This window comes from Podarcis tiliguerta (genome assembly GCF_965153285.1).
Source record: "Podarcis tiliguerta genome assembly, chromosome: 2".
NCBI lineage: Eukaryota > Metazoa > Chordata > Lepidosauria > Squamata > Lacertidae > Podarcis > Podarcis tiliguerta.
Genome location: NC_139535.1, coordinates 79196297 through 79217025, shown reverse-complemented (window position 1 = coordinate 79217025; position 20729 = coordinate 79196297). Strand labels below are relative to the sequence as shown.

General features: G+C 40.9%; 1 protein-coding gene across 4 annotated transcripts in view; it reads right to left on the bottom strand.

Annotated features, from left to right (window-relative positions):
* PWWP2A (PWWP domain containing 2A) overlaps positions 1–20729 on the bottom strand; it is a 28367-nt gene that overhangs the window by 4189 nt on the left and 3449 nt on the right. The window contains exons 1-2 of one of the 4 annotated variants that reach the window (XM_083430773.1): positions 10516–10589; positions 7533–10362 (exon numbers count right to left, since the gene is read on the bottom strand). In XM_083430773.1, the coding sequence (XP_083286899.1) occupies positions 8679–10295 (1617 nt within the window). In that variant the 5' untranslated portion in view covers positions 10296–10362; positions 10516–10589 and the 3' untranslated portion in view covers positions 7533–8678. Of the gene's footprint in view, positions 1–7532; positions 10363–10515; positions 10590–20729 lie in introns of those variants that run through there. The other 3 variants (XM_083430771.1, XM_083430772.1, XM_083430770.1) reach the window with 3 other exon arrangements.

Genomic DNA, 20729 nt, shown 5'->3' with positions numbered 1-20729 from the left:
CCAAATCCAGTATTCCCAGTATCAAATTGCTCAAATGAAGAGCTCAGAAAAGAGGAAAGCTACTGCAGACCACAAACATGCTAGGAGAACACCATCTCTAACAGACTTATATTTTTAGTTACTTGCGCCAGAAACTGCTTGGAATGTTTCCATGTTGTCCCTATAACACTATCACTCCCGAGGTGTCCCATCCTAAGTCTTAGAACAGGGCTATTAGTAGCCCTTTGCTCTTTTAAAATGTGTTGGGGCAGGTTATTGGGTTGCTGTTTTCATTTTGATTATGTATTTTGTGGTTTTATATTCTGATTTTATTCTGTGAACCACCCTTAGAACTGCAAGTATATGATGGTATAATAATAATAATTCTAGAACAACCACAGAGACCTGTGCAACATAAAGAGAAGATTCCCATAACACGCTGCATTCAGTGAGCCACAGCTAATGAGCTACCAAGCTATACCACTAGCAGCCAAGGAAGGGTGGGCTGGAAACAAACAACTAAGGCAGGTTCCTGAGAATCTTATCTTGGGGGGACAATGGGCATGAGCACTCCATGCAGGGAACTGTCAAGAGCAAAGACAGTATATTCTAGGGATTCTTCCGCAGCTGTTATCAATGCATGCATGCCACCACCATGCTGCTCAATGTGGGGAAAACAGCTATGTTTACTTTGCTCCCCATTAGCCAGACTCAAGGACTCCTACACTTTTTATGCACTCTGTATTGCCCCCTGCGAAAGGAGGCCAGGCTCAGGGACCAGGTGTGGAACCAAGAGTAGAGCTCCGAATGACATGAAGTATCACAAATTCAGGCAGAGGTTCTTCGTACCTTCTGGAAGCACCACAGCTCCAAGGGACTGAAGCCATGAAAATGAGGGAAACCTAGGCTGCAAACACAGAGGGTGTTAGAAGACCAGCCCATAAGACAAGAGACCTAAGAATCCAGCAAGATACACTCCACAGCAAATAGTGGTGAAATGACAGGATGCTGATGAGCAATGAGTAGACGGTTCGGGGCATCCAATCACAATTTTTAGTACCCACCTTTGGAGTTTCTTGTACTGATAATCTATCTACCATTCGATTCATGGATACTAACACCATCTTTTAAGGAGCTCAGTTGTGACTGACTGAAAGGAATCCCATTTGACAGTTTACATTTCCCAGCCTCACACTATAGTTCACCCATGAAGCTCCCAAACTGGGAATATTTTCAAAAGGCAGCAGGAGCTAAAACTTTCTTGTTCTTGTGTACGTTTAACAGCATACAGGTCTACTCATAAGTATATTCCATTGAATTCAATTGGGGCTTGTTCTGAGGAAAGTGGGTACAGGACGGCTGCCTTAGTTTAAGAAGTCACATGGAACGTATTTATAATCCTGTCAGCAAACTTTCCTTACAATAAACAAATGCACAACTAATTATTCACTTCCCCAATACTTGGGATTTTCTTGTTCACGATACAAAACAGACCCACGAATATCCAAAAAGGAACAGGAAAATATCAAGAATATCAGCTGACATTCCTTTGGTAAGAAACAGAGCTAAGATGATCCAACTCAGTGACTGGATCTTTAGACATTTTTATTTGGTGAAAAGTAACAAGAAAGATGTCAGAAGATCCAGTTCGTGAAGATAAAAAAAACATAGCTTAATTATAATGCCTGGCACAACCCAGCAAATGTTAGTCACAACTAAATCTTATTGAAGTCTATGTGGCATTAACTGTAATTAATTGTTTTCCATAGGACTTGGCCGTGCAACATATTTCTGCTGAATTATACCCATTATCCAATAAGTGACAGCTGTTTCAGCAGATCAAGGGCAAGTGAGAATGGTTTCTCTTGAACAGCAGCTCCCTGCCATCCCATGTTGCATGGCCAAACAGTATTTCAACTTACCTTCCAAAGCAGTTTAATATGGCATGGGAAGCTACTGTTGAAACAATGAAAGCTGAAAATCCCACTGGGCATGTGCTCTTGAAAATCCTACCAGGTAGCTCTTTGAATCCTAGCAATTTATTGACCACTTATTTCACCATTTGTTTATCACTCCCTCTAATAGCCAACTCATGTGATGAGTGCTGACAGAGCTGCAGCCAAAACAGGACCACTGACAAATGAGGAGGTATTGATTGACGTGCTTAGGGGAAATGCTGAGGTTTCCAAAAGTACAGAAAATCTTTTAAATGCACACACGGTGTAAAAACAAACAACATAATGAGGTTTGAGCATGCTTGGTAGCCAAGGAATGTTAAGTGTCAGCTGGCAAAGAAAAATGGAAAACTAGAGGAAGGGTGTGGACATGTGATTAGTGGGAATTAATAAAAGAATCCACAGGCCAAAAGCATATCAGTCACCAGAACTTGAGTTCCAGAACGAAAAGGGAAGGATGAACCAAACGGAATCCATAAGTTTTGTAATTCTCCGATAATACTATGTTAATGGGTTTGAGAAAATAAGAGCAGAGATGGGGAACCTATGGCCCTCCAACGGTTGTGGTCCTTTCAACTCCCATCAGCTCTGGTCAGTCTAGCCAATGGTCAAGGATTATGGAAGCTGGGAGTCCTACAAGACTGGGAAGGCCATGTTTCCCATCCCTGCTGCAAAGTGAGGTTAGCTTTCACCCTGCCTAGCTAGCTGTACACTGAGGATGCCTAGAAGGACATGCAAGCAACATACTTACAACTACTTTCTTACAAATGTTTGCATTGAAAGCAGCTATGAAAATGTATGTAAATCTCTGGTTCTTTCTTCTTTTGAACAGTGGTTTTTATCTATTTTTTGAAAATACATTTTAAATACATTTTAATGTATTTTTAATACGTTTATTAATTTCTTTTAAAGCTACAAATTTAAATCTTAAAATATATTTATTACAATTGCTTTCCATGTTACTCTTATCACTGCTGTACACAGCACCCTTGAATATAAAAGGATACGTTTTTCAAGTCTGATGTCAAAGCACCATGAAACTTGAAAACCAAAAACCACATAGGGAAAATATATTTAGGATTTTAATTTTTCTAACTGGTGTTGCAAGTCTAGTCCTCCTTATTATTGTTGGATTTGAAGGACATTGTTTTTTTCATCATCTCTGTAATCTCTACGTATAAAGTTATAAACTGAAACCAAGCAAAATGGATGTTTTCATATTATACAGCGCCTGCTTTGCAATTCAGTAAATGAATCACCTGAAGAGTCTTTATGAGCAAATAAGCCATATCAATTCTGATGCGGTAATATTTAACTACACTGAATAAAAGCTGAGGTATGAACCAGCCCATGAAATCAATACGCAAGACGTGAACACTAGCAAAAGATACTATCAGCATCTATCTTTGGAATTTGCTTACCATGGACTAGTGGATGGGATGTATGGGCAGAGGGAATGATGTATTCTTCAAGACCCCTGAGGGATGCAGTGCCCTGTGCAACAAACACACATTTCACCCTCCTGCAGGATCCCTCTATGTGATGGACAGAGCACCCAGTCTCAAGGATGGAGATGAGGGGGACGTTTGTAGGTGACATCAAACTGGCAGGAGTAGCCAGTGCCACTGATGACAGAATTGGGATTCAAGATGACCTAAACAGATTGCAGAGCTGAGCCAAAGCTAATAAAATGAATTTCAATAGGGACAAATGTAAGGTTCTACACTTAGGCTAGAAGAACCACCTGAACAAATAGAAGTTGGGGAATACCTGGATTCCCAGTAGTACATATAGAAAAGGATCTAGGGATCTTAGCAGTGCATAAGATGCAAAAGAAAGAAAGAAAGAAGCTTATGCTATTCTAGGCTGTCACCAGGAGTGAAGTGTCCCAATCAGGGAAGTTATAGTGCCACCCTATTCTGCCTTGGCCAGACCATACCATATCTGGAGTACTGTGTCCAGTTCTGGGCACCACAATTTAAGGATATTGACAAGCCAAAATGTGTGGAGGAGGGCCAAGGACCCTTCTGGTACAAGAGAGGAAGAGTCCGGTTGTGAGGTTAGATTCTGCCTTAAGTCATCAGTGGAGGAGCATGTGTGAATTCAGCTCAAACAGCTGCAGCAACCCTTCCTGTGCTACATAAATATTTTTTGCCTAGTGGCTTCTTGCCCACCTGCCTGTAGCCTAGCCTTCCCCAACCTGCTACCTCCCCCCCAATATGTTTTGGACTACAACTCCCATTAGCCCCAGCCAGCACAGCCAAGGCTTATGTAGATTATTTTGCAATACATAACGTTCTTTTCACTGCCTTGAGCTTGGAAGTAGCAGAGATTTCTCACTTCCTTGAAACTAGGTATATCCTTTAAAGTACTGCCCATCTCTCTCAAACACATGCACTTGGCTCATTACCAGACTGCAGGGGGACTTGTCTCAGAACAGATTTAATGCATACTAGAAGGATGATAAAATAACATGCTACTCGGTCCTTGTTAAAATGTTTCTGTGGGCAGATTCACTGGCTGCAATCCATTGGGGCATGCACCTATGTTCCATGTATGCCTCTCATTTTAACTGTTCATTCTGAATTTCCTGTGCTGGTCATGCAGAAAGAATCATTTACTTAGACCTTAGCACATGCTACTAATAGTGCTAGATCTGAATAGTGCTAAGACGTGCTGCAGCAACCCAATACAACATAGATAAGACTGAAAAAGGTGTCAGCAATTAAGACTAACATTTCATTATAGCAAGCGCCTTTGTGAACTTGGAACTTTTGCCCAGGAAAGCTTTTGTCATAATGCATTTGTAGCACCTTCCAGATTGCTGTTTTTGCAACGACAGACTAACACTGCGCTTATTAAAAATTACAAGTGGCAAGTCCTATCTTAAAGAGGCATTTTCTTTTATGCAAGAAAGAGGGTCATGGCTCTTCTAAGACTACTCTTGCTACAAAGAATGCATTTTCTAAAGGAAAATTATCACGACAGCCATTCTGAAATCCTAACTGCAGTTCAACACAGGTCAGTGTATTTGATTACCATGGAAATGAGAGCACACAACTTGTGCAGGGCTATAACAATGGAAACAGATTAGGTAGAACATGTTAGTAAGGCATGATGGTTTACTAGCTTATTATTTGCAATTGTTTTGCTTGTGGAAAGAAGTCATCTGTTCTTTCACCAATTTCATTCCATGGCAGGATAAAATTTATACCATCGTTTTCCTTTGAGGTAATTGAAAGTAATGCCCTGAGACCCTCGGGTATAGGGGGTGTATTATTATTATTATTATTATTATTATTATTATTATTATTATTATTATTAACCAACAGGGATGTATTCAACTAAATTATTGTGCTTACCTAATTTCCCTTACCTCCCTAGGACTTCTGTGCATCTACCAAATTTGCTCTGACCATCTGGAGGGGAGAGTTTTGTTAGGCTTGCAGACGTTCTGTGCATGCAATTGTTTAATTGGATGCAATTCATGATGATTTTAAATGAAGTATTCTGTTTAGTTTTAAGGCAACTCAGGGTTAGCTACATGCACCAGGGCATTCTCAGTGTCTTTCACTGAAGAGACAGCTGGTTGAAGTGGAATAATAAACGAAAGAAAAATACGAAACCTAGGTGTTTGGTGAAAACCTTTGCCTAAAGTTTGACAAACAATTTGTGTATTCTGTCCAAAATTCAACAGCTTGGATACAAACATCCTGCTCACGTAGGCTGGGTGTGTCACCAATTTCCATCAAACCCTCATCATCCACCCCTCACCTTCCCCAAAAAAACCTATACCAGTGGGTTCAGTAATCCCAAGTCATTTATTTTGGAGAAGGACACAGGAAAGTGCAGATGGATGAGTCAGCAAATGCACTCCCACAGCACTAAAAGTGCTTCCTGCTCAGGCAGAAGGCCCTGGAATCTAAGCCAATATTTGCTTTGTAGTTTAGTGCCTCTTGAACAGCCGCTTTTGCCTCCAAGCCTGGATACAACATCCAAAGTCTCTTGAATGCCTTGCAGCAACTGACATCATGACATCTCCATGCTTTGAACTGAAAAATCAAACTGCAGTAAGGCTCTACACAGAAATGAACGACATTAAGTCATTGCCTGTGACATCAAAATGTCACTAAGGAACTCCAAAATTAAAGAGATTAAAAAAAATCAAACAAGTATTTTCAAAAGGGAAGCAAAGAGAAGATTTCTCATCAAGGCAAGCAGAGAAAAGCAGTAATTAAATTTAAAGTGAGAGTAATTTCTACTCAACATTATTAATGTCATGTATGGCATGCCCGATTGCAAACTATGGCCTGAGTAGGGAACAGAACTGTTCCACGGTGTTGTAAAAAGCATGATTTTGAAGACAAGACTCAATTATATTTATTTCAAACTGGAGCAAAGGCTCCAAAAATCAAATTATACTCTTGGTAGAATTCAAATGTAGAAGACTGTCTATTCAAAATGGCAAAACCCTAGAAGACGTGCCCAATCAAGCACTCATCACAGGCTCCCTTGAAGGTAGGGTCATGAATTAGGAAATCTGCAGGTACACTCAGGTATACCTATCAATCTCATAATATGTACACTGGCCCCAAGCTGAGCTGCATTTTTAACTTTGAAGAAAGCACTAAAAGTTGTCTGTTTCATTGCAAATTTTTGTTTTTAAAAACCTTAGGCACAGCCTGCCTGAAAAAAACAAAACAAAATCGTTCAACACTGCATTTGTTTCTGTTTGCAGGAAAGAGAATACTGTACACAGCACAGGAGTGAAACAGAATTGCATGCGATTAATGTTGTGTGTTTTGTAATTTCAAAAAGCATTGACAGACTGAATGCAAGTTTATTTCTCTACACGTTTAGAGATTTATGCTTATCTAGTGTTACATCAAGTTGCTCTTCGGGAAGGATGAAAACTATTTGGAGCCGATTTCAAGCCCATGTACACAGCATCAGAGATACCAGATTTAAAGTAAAATGTTTGGGAATAAATGAAGTTTGAGTATTATGAAAAAGCATACCTTAGAATCAAACTGTCACAACAGAGCCTTTGGTCATTAATTCTTTGAGTTTTGATACACACAATTAATTTAGCTTCAAGCTTTTTTCCCTTTTTCCTAAATGCCTACTCCTAAAATTGTAATGTGTTTTGGGGGAGAATGAAATTAGGCACCTTTTACGACACTGCAAACTTAAACCAAGTACAAATTATATGAGTCCATTAGAAAGTGTAATGTCTAAGTGAATCCAACTGCATAAAAAGGTCCAATGCAGAGCATCAGACCTGCAGAAGATCTAGGAGCAAATGGACATCAGGGATAAAGTAACATAAAATGATGGGGGGAAATAATTACACTGGAAAGGTGTGTGGTTTTTTTTAAGCACTGGCAAGGATTTGCTATGGGGAAATAAATAGCTGAACAATTTACCAAAATTAGAACCTTAATTATATTTTCAACACCAATGTTATTTTGATACGCAGTTAGTGATACTAATTTAGAGTGTCGAGCAAGAAAATTATTTCCTAAATACTGTGTAAACAGAAAACAGTCCTGTTTCCTGATTTTATTTCAAAGCTTTTTGAGAAACACACACAAATAATTAGATTTAGTCAATTTTATTTACAGTTTTTTTGTACATTTCAGAGCATTACACAATTACATTTTCCATATTTTCTGACCTGCAAACAGATACCTTAAATGGAAATAGTTTAAAAAAAATATGCCGCTCGGTACATCCAAATGCAATAATTACACATCTGACAGTTCACAAAGTGTAATTTACTAGGACGCATCCTAAGAATTTAAGAACAAGTAGTCAGGGGGGAGAAATCTGACCAATTATTTATACAACACAAACTCTCTCAAGCTAAACCCTCAAGACAATTGTCCTAGGAGCATCCCACCCCACCCTCCTTGGAAGTTATGATTCACACCTATGCAGCATTAACAGCCTCTGATCCCAAATGCTGGGGGGTACTATCCAGACCTGCCTGTGAGCAACTGGCTTCCTCTTAACTTGCCAAAACCTGAAGTTCATGCTGCTGTCCCTGGGTGCATAGCATAACTAAGCATTTGGAAAAAGGTGACCAACAAGACCTATCTAACAAATGATAAAACCTTTCTAACTGAATTCAGATAAAAACTGGTTTCTAAAAGGATTTAAAGTGGCCAGTGAGAAAGTGTTTTTAGGCAAAGGCTGAACTCTTTGGGCCCATCACACTATTGTAAATTAGGTTTTCTGGGCAGGGGACGGGGAAGGGGAAACACTGAAATAAAGTTTGAGGCTCAGAGAGGGCCTAGGGTTCTGCATTTAAGGTGGACCATACAAGTCATGTTTAAAACTTCCATTTCATTTGTTCCCTCCCCCCTCCCCCCACATACACTGAAATGGTATATATAGTGGGTAGAAACTAGTAAAAATTCCCTGCAAATAAACTGCTCTTCAGCTGAGGTTATGGCTCCTGTGCATGGGGTGGTCAGAGGAATTTTTTACTTTTACCAAAAAAATGTAAGAGTCCTCTTGAAAAATACTGAGATCTCGCTTTAGGTTAATTTGATTGCATGTACAATTTGTTAAGTATAACTTTCAGTCAAGACATTGCTACAAATGGAAATTTCAGTATATAAAAAAAGCAGCCAACTGAGTGCAATTTTTGTGTTTAATTGGCTAAGTCCTTCATAGCATTTAACTAGGCTAGACATTTCAAGGAGCCTCCACATTTCTTGCCTACCTTACTTCTCATGTTCATGTTTCAAACTGTGTCAGCAGGGCCCGAACTTCAGGAGTTAGCTGCTTAGCAGCCTTGGCTGCTTCTGTAATGGCCTTGCGGTAAAGACCTTTTCTCTTCTTATTAAATCGCGACTGAAAGTTTTCTAAAAAAGGGGAGAGCTGTGAAAGAGCAAGGAAAGATGTTGTTGGGGACCCAAACCATGAAATGCGAGCTTCCTGTCGGACTAAGAGGCCGTTATCTTTCCGGCTCACAGTTATAGAAAGAATACGGGCTGGCCACCATGGGAAGCCATATATCTTGGCCCAAACAATGTCTCCTACACATATGGTCCTGCCATCTGGTGTGACACACTTAGTGACATTTTTTGAAAAGACTTTCATTTTCAAGGAATTACTGAGCTTTTTCTCTTCCTTTGAAGAGGACGAGGAGGAGGAGGAGGAAGGTGCATGCATGCTGCCTGGAGGAAAATCAAAGCTTTCAGTAGTGCTACACTCAGAGTTGGTGGACTTCAAGTCATCTGTGCTATCACTACTACACACTGATGCACTGGAAGAGTCAGATTTCTTTTTATTAAGGGTCATGTAAACCGTTATATTGCTTTTGCTGCCTCTCTTGCCCAGTGTCTGCTGTTCATCCTGATCAACAGGTACATGCACTTCATTTGTGTCCTGAACCTCACTGCTGGCCTCTTCAGGGCCTTCTGAGGGGCTCTGATTTTCTGAAGGGGCCTCACCTGCTGAGCGGGTAGAGGAGCAGCGAGACTGAGGCTTAGCTGCTATCTTGCCACTCTGCAATTTCTCAAGCCCTGTCTTGAGAGAGGAGTCGTTTTCTTCATTTCGGTACCTTTGTGGCTTTAGACGCAATCGTGGGGGCAGGGAACCTGAGCTGGTGTTTTGAAGACGCCGTGTGAAGTGGACCTTTGAATGTGCATTTTTGGAAGTAGAGGTTGCACTCTGTTTCTTTTGTGCCTTCTCTTTGGCTATTTTCAAAACTTCCCGAGCTTTTGCATGATCCATGTTTTTGCTCTGGAGAACCTTTTTAGTATTTAACTGTGTTTTTGAAGTATTTGCTTGAGTGGTAACTTTGACTACTCTACTTCTGCTATGAGCAATATTTGCAACTTTGACCACGGAGTTCCTTTTCTGGCTTTCATTTTGGCTTTTCCCATCAACTTTATGATCAGTTTTAATTTTTTTATTCACAGTAGTTACGCTCTCATGTCTTCGTTTTCTATTATCCTCATACCTTGAGGAATCACTTGTACTGCTGCTCTTCTTAATTTCTTTCTTTTCTGCAACAATACTGTTCTTACACTTGTCACACAAGACCTGTCTGGGTCGTAGTTTGATAGCATTCATAATAGAAGTGGGTTCCTCCCTGTACATTTTCCGCTTGGGCCGTTTAATTTTCCGAGGCGGAGGCTGAGGTATTGACTGGTTATATGTGTCCCTGATAAACAAAGGAGGAGGATATGGTGCTCCCTCGTGAAAAAGGGGAGGCGGCTTGGAAGTCCATAGGCTTTTAGCCAGGCTAGGCTCTGATGGCTGGATGGGAGAAGAGTCTGTGACTACACCATTGGCTTCACACTTCACTTGGGTCTCATCTTGGAATGATTTACTTTGGAGCTCCATCGCTTCAGGATTATCCTTGTACTCCCTTTTGGGAAATATGGTCACAGGGATTCCGTGCGGTCCAAACCTGAATGAGAGAGAAAAACACAGAGTTAACTGCAAATCTTTGCGTAATTGACATTTCTCAGTATCATAAGTAGCTAACTTTTCACACCACATTAAAACAAGCTTATCATTTCAGAATACACAATCACGCGAACTAGAAAATTTCAACACTGACTAGAAAGCAATATACCAAGGGTCACAAGAATTGTGTGCCAGCAGCAAAATGGTTTCTTTCCCTTTCACTGCTGTTCTCAGACACATTTAGAATCTCCTCTATGGCAGTGGAGTGGTTTCAAGACTTTGTCCACAGTGACTCACCTGCCATGGAATTCCTAAAAGATTCTGGAGGCAAATACTCAGTGGGCAGAGGATACTTCATAAGCCTGTTGGGCTTTATCATAGCCATGTAAGCTGAGAGTGCACTGGAAATGGGCAGGCTGTCGTGCCTCCTATTACCCCTCTTTCCAGTGAGGAACCTCATGTTTCTCCAGAAATGTTCTAAAAACAAATGGTCTAGGGAGGCTAATCTTGTAGAAGGTACAGTGCATGCCTGGCTGTCCAAAGGTAGAGAACTGCTATCACCTAGCTGTTCTGGCTTTAGGGGAGCTTGGTGCCAGGGTTTCTTGAATGGCAACCACGAATCTCTCCCTAGCAACTGTCTTCCTAATTCCAGCATGACACGTTAACCCTCCTTCTCCTGGAGCTCTCTGCACAGAGAACTTGGAAGGGCCTCGTCATTTGGGGAGAAGAGAGCAAGCATACCCACCCATCACCTGACATGTACAGAGGAGGAGTTAGTCTCCCGGGCCTTATAGACAAGTCAGAAGGTATGAGAAAGACTCAGCTGCATCTGAACAAGGCTTTGTGCAAATTGAAAGGCCCGTTGCCTTCTCCTCTGCAAAATTTTCTAGTGTGCCAGATGGCCGAGGTGACCAAAAAGAGTGCACAGCCAGCCAAATTGTGCAGAGCACCCTTCATCTGTGCATGTCCCCATAATTTTTAGACTGGGTTAATCTTATAATCTTTTAAGTATTGGCTAGCTCCAACTAGTCAGGGAAATCAAGACCTTGTATGAACAGGTCACCTTTAGAACTTTCAAATCCTCCCAGCTAGCTAGCTCAGGTGCAGAGTACAGACATCTTAATCACAGCCAATTCTGTTAACTGTATCGCTGAAGATACATGTGATTAACAGTCAATGCAGTCTTTGGCTAGCATTTCCTATTCAAACGGTCTGAAGAGGTAATCTATCAATTTCAAAGTGAGAGGGCCTTATTGCCTAGATTGGGCAATCTTACACAAAAAAGGCTGAAGGCTTTTTTGTACACATTCAGCAGCAAGCATTTCAGCATACATAAGTGCTGCCCATGATGCCCTGCATCATAGGCCTTGCATCATTCAGCATGGCTGCAACTAGGTGAAAGCAAGGGCTCAAAGGGGTGGCACGTTACCTGCTTCTACAGCCTTACTCCACAATATATTACAAACATAAGTCTAAGTGTGGGACCAGGCTGCTCAATTCAAAAAGCTTGGATGCACACCGTTGCCATTCCTCCTGCCTCCTAAAGAGTAACTTTATGCCACATATAAAGGTGTTTTTCTACACAGACATCAGTTATGTGTAAGAAATGGAACATACACCAAATCATTCCTCCTCCCCAATCCCTTCCACTTCATTAAACACACTTTAAACTTCTGCCTGAAGGTGCCCATGGATCAGGGTAAACTGTATGCTTCTACTGCTGGGGGTAAGGAAAGGAAAGAGTCCACCAGATCCACCCCGCCCCGCATTTTTCTGGCTACCCTCAACTATAAGACATGGGGTGTGGGTGGGTGTTGTTTTGCAAATAAAATGAACGTAGGCTGATCTATTTTTCTTAATCTGTACAGTAAGTCCTTAGAATTAAACAAAGATGAGGATCACATTATTAACGATGAGTAGGCAAGCTTATTTACTGCCTACTTAGGCATACAATCGTGGGCATGAACGAATGAAATACCTAAAGGATTCCTGTATACTTAGCAGCACCTCTTGCTTCACCAAGAATCTACAGAAACATGTTATTGTTCTACAGTGAGCCAGCTTGTTCCATTCTAGCTTGCACGGACCTCCCCATAACTTCATTATGCATAATGTGAATTATTGTCAAGTCCTGGGGTTTCAGATTCTGGAGCTTTCTAACTGCACAATGAGAGATCAAGACACCTTCCAGTTCCTGAGCTCCACACAACTTGCACAGCTTTCCATTTTAAACTCCCTATTCAGTAGGGGATTTTGTTGCAGTTTTGCAAAATTTTAGGCAGCCTGGTTATGGCTACTTAAAAGTATTTAGCACAGCTTTGCCTCCTGGCAAATGTCTCTACTGACACTGTTCGTGGACTCTTGCTTCCAATACTCCCCAGTTCCTGATTTTAACAACTCCAAAAGACTATCAAAGTTTATACCTACTATCAAATCCTTAGCCCAAAGCACCATAAACCAGGCCCAACTTTTATCTTTTTTTATTATAAAAAAAGTATACTTCCTTCAACAATAAGACACTGCTCTGCTGACAGAGAGTATCTCAAAACTAATCTTTAGAAATTACACCAAAAACTCTGGGAACAATCCAGACAAAGTACAGCACATCGAGTCCCAATGATTCAAAGGAAAGATATGCAGGTATGTGCTTACCACTCCCACTGAAGTGAAGCAGACTTAGTAATGCTTCATTTTGCCTAGCTTGTGTCTTCTAAAATCAGAAATTCAGCAGCCTTCCAAGATTAGAAATTCAGATTTCTAGATGACATACCCCACCAATTTAATATTTACCAGCAACTTATTCCCCATATCCCTAATAGTCTTAAATTCACTTTGCAAATTTAATCATGTTTTTCATAAATCAGACTGAACTATAACCACATTTGCCAACAATTAAGTACTGACTCAGACTTCACATATAAACAACGCTCATCCAGTAAATATGAACTAGCTACAGTGGTTTCTATAAAACAATGTTACATATGCAATACTGCCATGTTAGTTTGGGCAAGATAAAGTATGCAATCTACTCAAGCCATAATTCACTGTGAGTTTGGGGGAAGGTTTGGGCTTAACTGAATAGCATTAAAGGAACAACAGATTCTTAGTGTGATCTCACCATATTTACAAGAGTATTGACAGTTTTAGCTTATGAACAGCTGCACAATTCCCAATGGTGGACACTGTGTTGCACGAAAGATGACCCAAACAAAGTAAAGATATTATACAGTGGTGCCCCGCAAGACGAATGCCTCGCAAGACGGAAAACCCGCAAGACAAAAGGGTTTTCCGTCTTCAGAGGCGCTTCGCAAGACAAATTTTCCTATGGGCTTGCTTCGCAAGACGAAAATTGACGAAAAATTTTGAGGGGTTTTTTCGCTCCAAAACCCCTTTCTCTGAAGCGCTAAGCTGCTAAAAGCCTTTTAGCAGCAAAACCGCTAATCCCTTAAGCCTTAAAAAGCCGTTAATAGCCCTTAAACTGTCAATAGCGCTAATAGCGCTAATCCGCTAATGGGCTTGCTTCGCAAGACGAAAAAACCACAAGACGAAAAGACTCGCGGAACGGATTCTTTTCGTCTTGTGAGGCACCACTGTACCAGAGCGTTCCAAACTTTTCATTTCGGTGACACACTTTTTAGACATGTATCATTTCGTGACACGGTAAATCAGTTTTACTAGCAAACCGGGGGTTAAACTAACCCCTTTCCAACCTAGGGAGGAGCTCGGGGAGCGTTCATGAGGCACACCTACACAATGCGACTAGCAAGAAAGCAGTAATATTAGCTCAACTCTTATCTTAAATGAAACAGAATACGAAGGTAAAATGGAAGCCTATGTGTAAAACCCAATTCTGACATTATTTTATGCTAACCAGACCATTGAAATTTTAACCAGCAACAGAAATATATAAAAACTTAAATCAATATACTAGATGTGCCTATACTGAGCTCTGAACCCTCAGCAGTGCTTTATTTAGAACATCTTCACAGACTTTACAATTTATTATATACCTGGAGAGATTATGCAACAAACATAGTACAGTGGTCCTTCAATTTAAGAATAGTCCAGTTTAAGAACGATTTGGTTTACAAACTCCGCAAAACCAGAAATAGTCTCTTGGTTTTAGAACTTTACCTCGGTGTAAGAACGGAGTGCCCCTCAGTTTAAGAACAGACTTCTGGAACAGATTGAAGTTCGTAAACTGAGGTACCACTGTATTTCAATAGACTCCATTTCCTTGGGAGTCCTACTCTTGCAGTCAAAACAGGAATGATGTAGCTCTGACCAATGTCTGTTTCAGAGAAGCTAAACACAAAATGGGCATACCTTACTTACTTTCTATTTAACAGTAATGTGGTACCTCGGGTTAAGAACTTAATTTGTTCTGGAGGTCTGTTCTTAACCTGAAACTGTTCTTAACCTGAAGCACCACTCTAGCTAATGGGGCCTCCTACTGCCGCCGTGTGATTTCTGTTCTCCTGAAGCAAAGTTATTAACTCGAGGTACTGTTTCTGGGTTAGCAGAGTCTGTAACCTGAAGCGTCTGTAACCTGAAGCGTCTATAACCCGAGGCACCACTGTACACCAATATGGTATTCAGTAAGAAAACTAAAAATCGTGGCATGTGTGCTATTTAAGTGGCCACTTCTGCAAAATCACCATGAAGGTACCAAATCTACTCTTAAGGCATATCCTGGGTATCTGTGGCTTATGTCACAGATCTTGTGACTGTAGATCAGGACCACCAGTGGGTCATGCAAGGACCAAAAACAAGTTTCTTGTACATGCATGCTACAAGTCAAAGAATATGTTGTAAACAGACAGATGGTTGTATCCAACAAAGTCGTCCAATCAACGCAATGTTTTATTTTTGTGCAAAGGTTCTTCCTTTTCCATATTCTTCTTCTTTGGCGATCACTCATAGCCGAGAAAGATTGTCTTGTATAAACACGGTTTTAACAATGAGTGGTATGCTCCAGAAGGTTGAGGGAACCCCCATAATGGATTTGGGGGGCATGAGAGAGAGGAAGTCCTGTTGCACAGGAAGAAGTCTTTGTACAGGACAACTTTGTTGGCTGCAACCCAAACTGGTTGTTAAGCACCATTAATGAAAAGCCCAGGGCAAATCCAAATTTCACAAACATATTAAGAGAATTCACTCTAGTCGTGTCCTTCAGCTCTCACCTAGGAGTTCAAGACAGACATTTTGGATTCATAACCTCCCTACAGTTAAGCCTACACAAACACACAATACCCTACTATATACCGTCTCAGGGAACAGAAGCAACTACCTGAGAACGACTTGTTCAAAGCCGACACATCAGTTCTCAACCACATATAACACACTGTGATTTGACAGATTGCATCATACTGGTCTGCAGTACAGTGAACCCTTGTGGCTTTCTATTGTGAGGGGGGAAGAAACACATTTCCCCTGAATATTCAAACAGTGGCCTTGAGGCCTCCATTTACCAACATACAATAATAGGTGCAGAAATAGAGCTACATTTACAAAATCCAAGAATTGCAGCACTTTACCTCAACAGGGAGAGAGTAATTATATTTCAGTCTTTTTAAATAATAAATGGTGATGGTGATTAATGTTTATAAAATTATGAGTCGTATGGAAGTTTTCCCTCTCTTTCCAGCAAGTAACCAATCCAGGGTGGCTGTCAATATTGTTGACAAAATTTACTTCATATTCTTAGCTTATAAATTCACTGTATATGTGATGATGACTGATAGCTTTTAAAGGGAACCGAGAGAAGCTCTGAAGAAACAAGTCTACTGATGGCTATCACTGCCTTTACGCTCTACACATGGGACTTCTCAAAAGAATCTGCCTGCCACTGCAAGAACACAGGTTTGCTGGACCAAATGATGCAACAGAATTCATTTTTTCCTTGTGGAATTCTCTATTGGTCCCATGTGGCCCTGGTGGCATTCTTGTATGGCTACATAAGTGTAATGGTGCCAGCAGTCCCTTCAGCAGATATACAGGTTTTTTTAAGTTCAGGAAGGTAAAATGCACACACCCAACCTTTAATCAGATTTGTACATGTCAGCCAATTCTGACATGACTATTTCTCGTCCACAGCTTCTGACAGGAATGCATACTGTAAAAATCTAGTAGGGAACTCCCAACTTCACCAATAAGAGAAGCTAAGGATTATGGCTTACACTTGGCACCAGCACATTTGTTGCACAGGGCAGGGTTAGCAGCAGCAGCAGCAGGACCTGATGCCTGGAAATCACTAGCCAAAGACTGAATGGGGGTTAAATTCTAACTCTTGATTTTTACAACTTCCTGAATTGTATTATGTGTCTCATCATGTTTGAAGGGAAAACATACTTTTAAAAAACAGTTTCAGAGAACTAATAAATGTACTTGAAATACACATATATAACTAAAGGAAGTTAACATGTTTGGCCTAGCAGAAAGTCTGAGAATAAGGAAGCATCTAAATGTCAGCTTTTTGTTTTAATAAATAACCCTTCTCCAGGATCACCAAGTGAAAGGCAGGAAGCAGCACTTCAGCTGTATCATAGCAGACTTAAGTCAGATACAAGGGAAGCCACTCAAAATTAAGAGGATCTGAACAGGCTGTTTAGAAAGGTGATTTTTATTTTTTATTTTTGGTTAATAAATATGGGAAACAATAAGCATCCATTTACAGTGATTTAGTTATGGGAAACATTGGTTGCCAGCAACCAGACTAAATTATATTTGACATACCTTTCAGCTTTACTATGCAGTTCTGTGCTTTGACAGAAGCAAACTTTGTCAAATGCAGTCTGATATTTTTTTAATATCCAATCTTTTCCTCTATCCTTCAATTTACGTAAAATGAATTAAGCTTCTCAAGCTAGGAACCATGACAACCAGAACCAATGTTCCAGCAATGCTAGAAACTGGATGCTTTAGGAAATATAACACACAGGAAAGTAAGCCATAAGCTTGTAGGGTTGTTGCTAATCTGTAGCCTGCTTTCAGTTCCCGTCCTATGTAAATCTCATGCCCTAGTTGCTCTACTTAAGGCTTAAAGCTGGGGTGGGCTAACCTATGGCCATCCAGATATCAGCCCTGACTACAGGCCATGCAGGTGGGAGTGTAGGCCAACATGTGGAATGTCACAAATTGACCACCCCAGCTTAAAAGCCTCAGACAACTGCAAAGAAACAACATATGAAAGAAAGGAAGAAGTAAAAGTGAAGGATGCTAAAGACCAGGGGCGGTCAAGCAGGTATTAATCACTATTGAGATATAAGCGCCAACACGAATCCCTTAGTTTCATAACAGCTCAAGAAGATAGCAATATTGGAACAGCTCCATACTGCTGTCACAAGGTGCATCCATCTTAGCACTGTTGCGGCATTACTCTTGAAAAGGAAAACACCATAAACAGAGAAAATGGAGTTGTGCATGACAGCCCCACACCCTAATGCTCCTACGTATGCCAGACTCCCTGCTCTAGTCTCTATGCTGCCCCGCTGAGTAGCTGGGTCTGAAGGTGAGCTCTGAAAGCTTTCAGTCGAGGCATCCTTGAACCCCCTTAGGGTTCCCAGTAGCAAAGAAGTTTCTAAACACTTTCAACCAAACATGCTTAGAATTCCCCTTTAAGCTTTCCCACTCAAAAAGAAGTCAGATTGGGACTGAAGTGGGAGGGAATGAAGCAATGCCCCATGCTCCCCACTTGTGCTGTGATTCTTTGTTCAGACATAATGAACACAGCTAAGTATAAGCTTATGAATGGTGTATCTAGATAAGTTATTGTTGAAGAAAATCATGAAGTGCAGCACGAAAGGTGAACCTGTGGCCCTCCAGATGTTGTTGAGTACAGCTCCCATCAGCTTCAGCCAGCATGACTAATGGCCACGGATGGTGACTAACAACATATCCCTCATCCTTGATGCGCTGACTTGAAGACTTGCATCACTTTCATAAGTGAGAAGGAGCCTTCCATTTAAAACAACTATGTATTTCTGATGCCCAATGGTGGAGGCTGAGCTTCCTTTATGAACCAGATAATCCGTTTGATGCTATCTATGATTATAAAGCAATAGATACACCATTAAAATTGAGCATGCCCATCACAAGCTAACTCTGCATGCAGCTAGAAAAAGGTAAAGGTAAAGGACCCCTGACAGTTAAGCCTAGTCACGAACGACTCTGGGGCTGCGGCGCTCATCTTGCTTTACTGGCCGAGAGAGCCGACGTTGGTCCGCAGACAGTTTTTCCGGGTCATGTGGCCAGCATGACTAAGTCGCTTCTGGTGAAACCAGAGCAGCACACCAGAAACGCAGTTTACCTTCCTGCTGGAATGGTACCTATTTATCTACTTGCACTTTGACGTGCTTTCGAACTGCTAGGTTGGCAGGAGCTGGGACTGAGCAACGGGAGCTCACCCCATTGCAGGGATTAGAACCGTGACCTTCCGATCAGCAAGCCCTAGGCTCTGTGGTTTAGACCACAGTGCCACCCGCGTCGCCTGCAAATCAGAATTATTTAATCTGCATGATTATATGTAAACTATATACAAGTAACTCCCATCTTTCACAGAGGTTATGTTTCAGGGATGGTGTGAATACGCAGAGACTTGTATACTTGAACCATCCCTTGAAACTGCCACTGCGTGAGCAATCTTACCTTCCAAACTCAGCATGCCAAACAGGTCTTACCCCCAGACCTGTGCAGAGCTTGTTTGAGGCCTGGGGTGGGAGTCTTGTTAGAATGAAGTTATAAACAAAAAGGCAGCTGGACCCTGGCGGGGCACACTAGCCAGCTTAGCTCTCTGAGGCCCGTGGAAGTGTACTCGGTTGCTACCTCCTGCACAGATCTTGCAGGATTGTCTGAGATCTTGCAAGAGCCTCGCAGAGCCTGGTAAGCAAGGCAGACAGCTTAAAAGCTCTTTCTGTGCCAGAAAAATCCTGTACAAAAAGAACTTTTAACCTGTATGCCTTCCTAGCATTTAATTTGTGTGATTTCAACAAACACATGTAAATTGTGAGTTAACTGTACTGTGCAAAATTATTTATTAAATTCAGATTATGTTCAGGGCTCACCCTGATCATCAAATAGATACCACAGTATTTTTTGAGAGCAAGGTTGCCCCTTATTACCCATTTTGAGTCCCCTACACAATGGTTTTATGAACCCTTAACAAAGTTATGATGGAAAATTATTTAACTGCATTATTCTAAACTGCTGAACCATACATAGGGAAGAAGGGAGGGCAACTCTAAATCTATTAATTCTAGGAGGCAACACTAAAAACAAAGAGATTTGAATAAGTCCAGAATATTCAACTGTTTTAGTTGCTGTGCAGTTTTTGTTTTGTTTTTTGTATCTCAAACCCACAAAAGCAGTAAAGTGCCAGATCAAGATAACCAAATATACCTGGTCAATTCTTAGGCACTATGGCCTCATCCATTAACCAGAGAAGGAGCAGCTGCAGGGAGCTTGCTTGCTTGCTTCCTCCTCTCAGAAAGAACACTTTGCTTCAACTGCCTGCTGTTAATGGAATGCAGAGTAAGGGAAAAGGACTCTCCCTCCCATCCTCTGGTCAAAGGAACAAGATCCACCAGCTGCTTTCAAGCAAGAACACCAGCAAGAGAAGATCAGCCTGCCCTGGATTACATATAAATGCTCATAGCTCTGCACTTTGTTCTGGCCTTGAAGACTGATCTCTCCTTTACCTTTTTCTTCTACTCCCCTTCCCTTCTGTATCTTGTCTTTTTAGTTTATAAGCCTGATTATTTTTTAAAAAAATATTTTTAAAATATATTTTTTAAAAAATAACCATGTGAGTAGTTTTAGAAGACAACAGTCCAAAAAGTGGAATAAAAATAAATAAATGCACTGATAAGTGATGCACAATGTTAGCTTTGAAAGATGTACTATGAATAAAGCTTGAGTTTCATTATACCATCTTCCATAACTGTATGCGGAGTTAATGGCTGCATTCACAGATAACGCTAAACCAAGTGAGTACAGTACTCATATATTCCACTGAGGAAGCCTGGAATAGGGTGGGCAGGCATCTGCTAAGTTTAGTTTTACTTTCAAATAATCTTTCAAAGAACCAGGGATGCTAGTTTACAACAAACAATGGATAGTTAAGTAAACACTAACAAACTATATTCTTAATCTATGGTTTGAAGTTGGCTTGTTTAGAAACTAACCATTGTTTGTAAAAAACAATAACCCAGGACACCTGGTTCTTATGTAACACTAACCATGAAACCAAATTTGCAGAAATCATCTCCATAGCTGTGTAGGGTGGAGAAAGGGAGAAATTAGCTCCATGCTTTGCATGAACTCATGGAGGATTGTCCATGTACAGTACTGTTACAACTTTGTTCTAGTGTC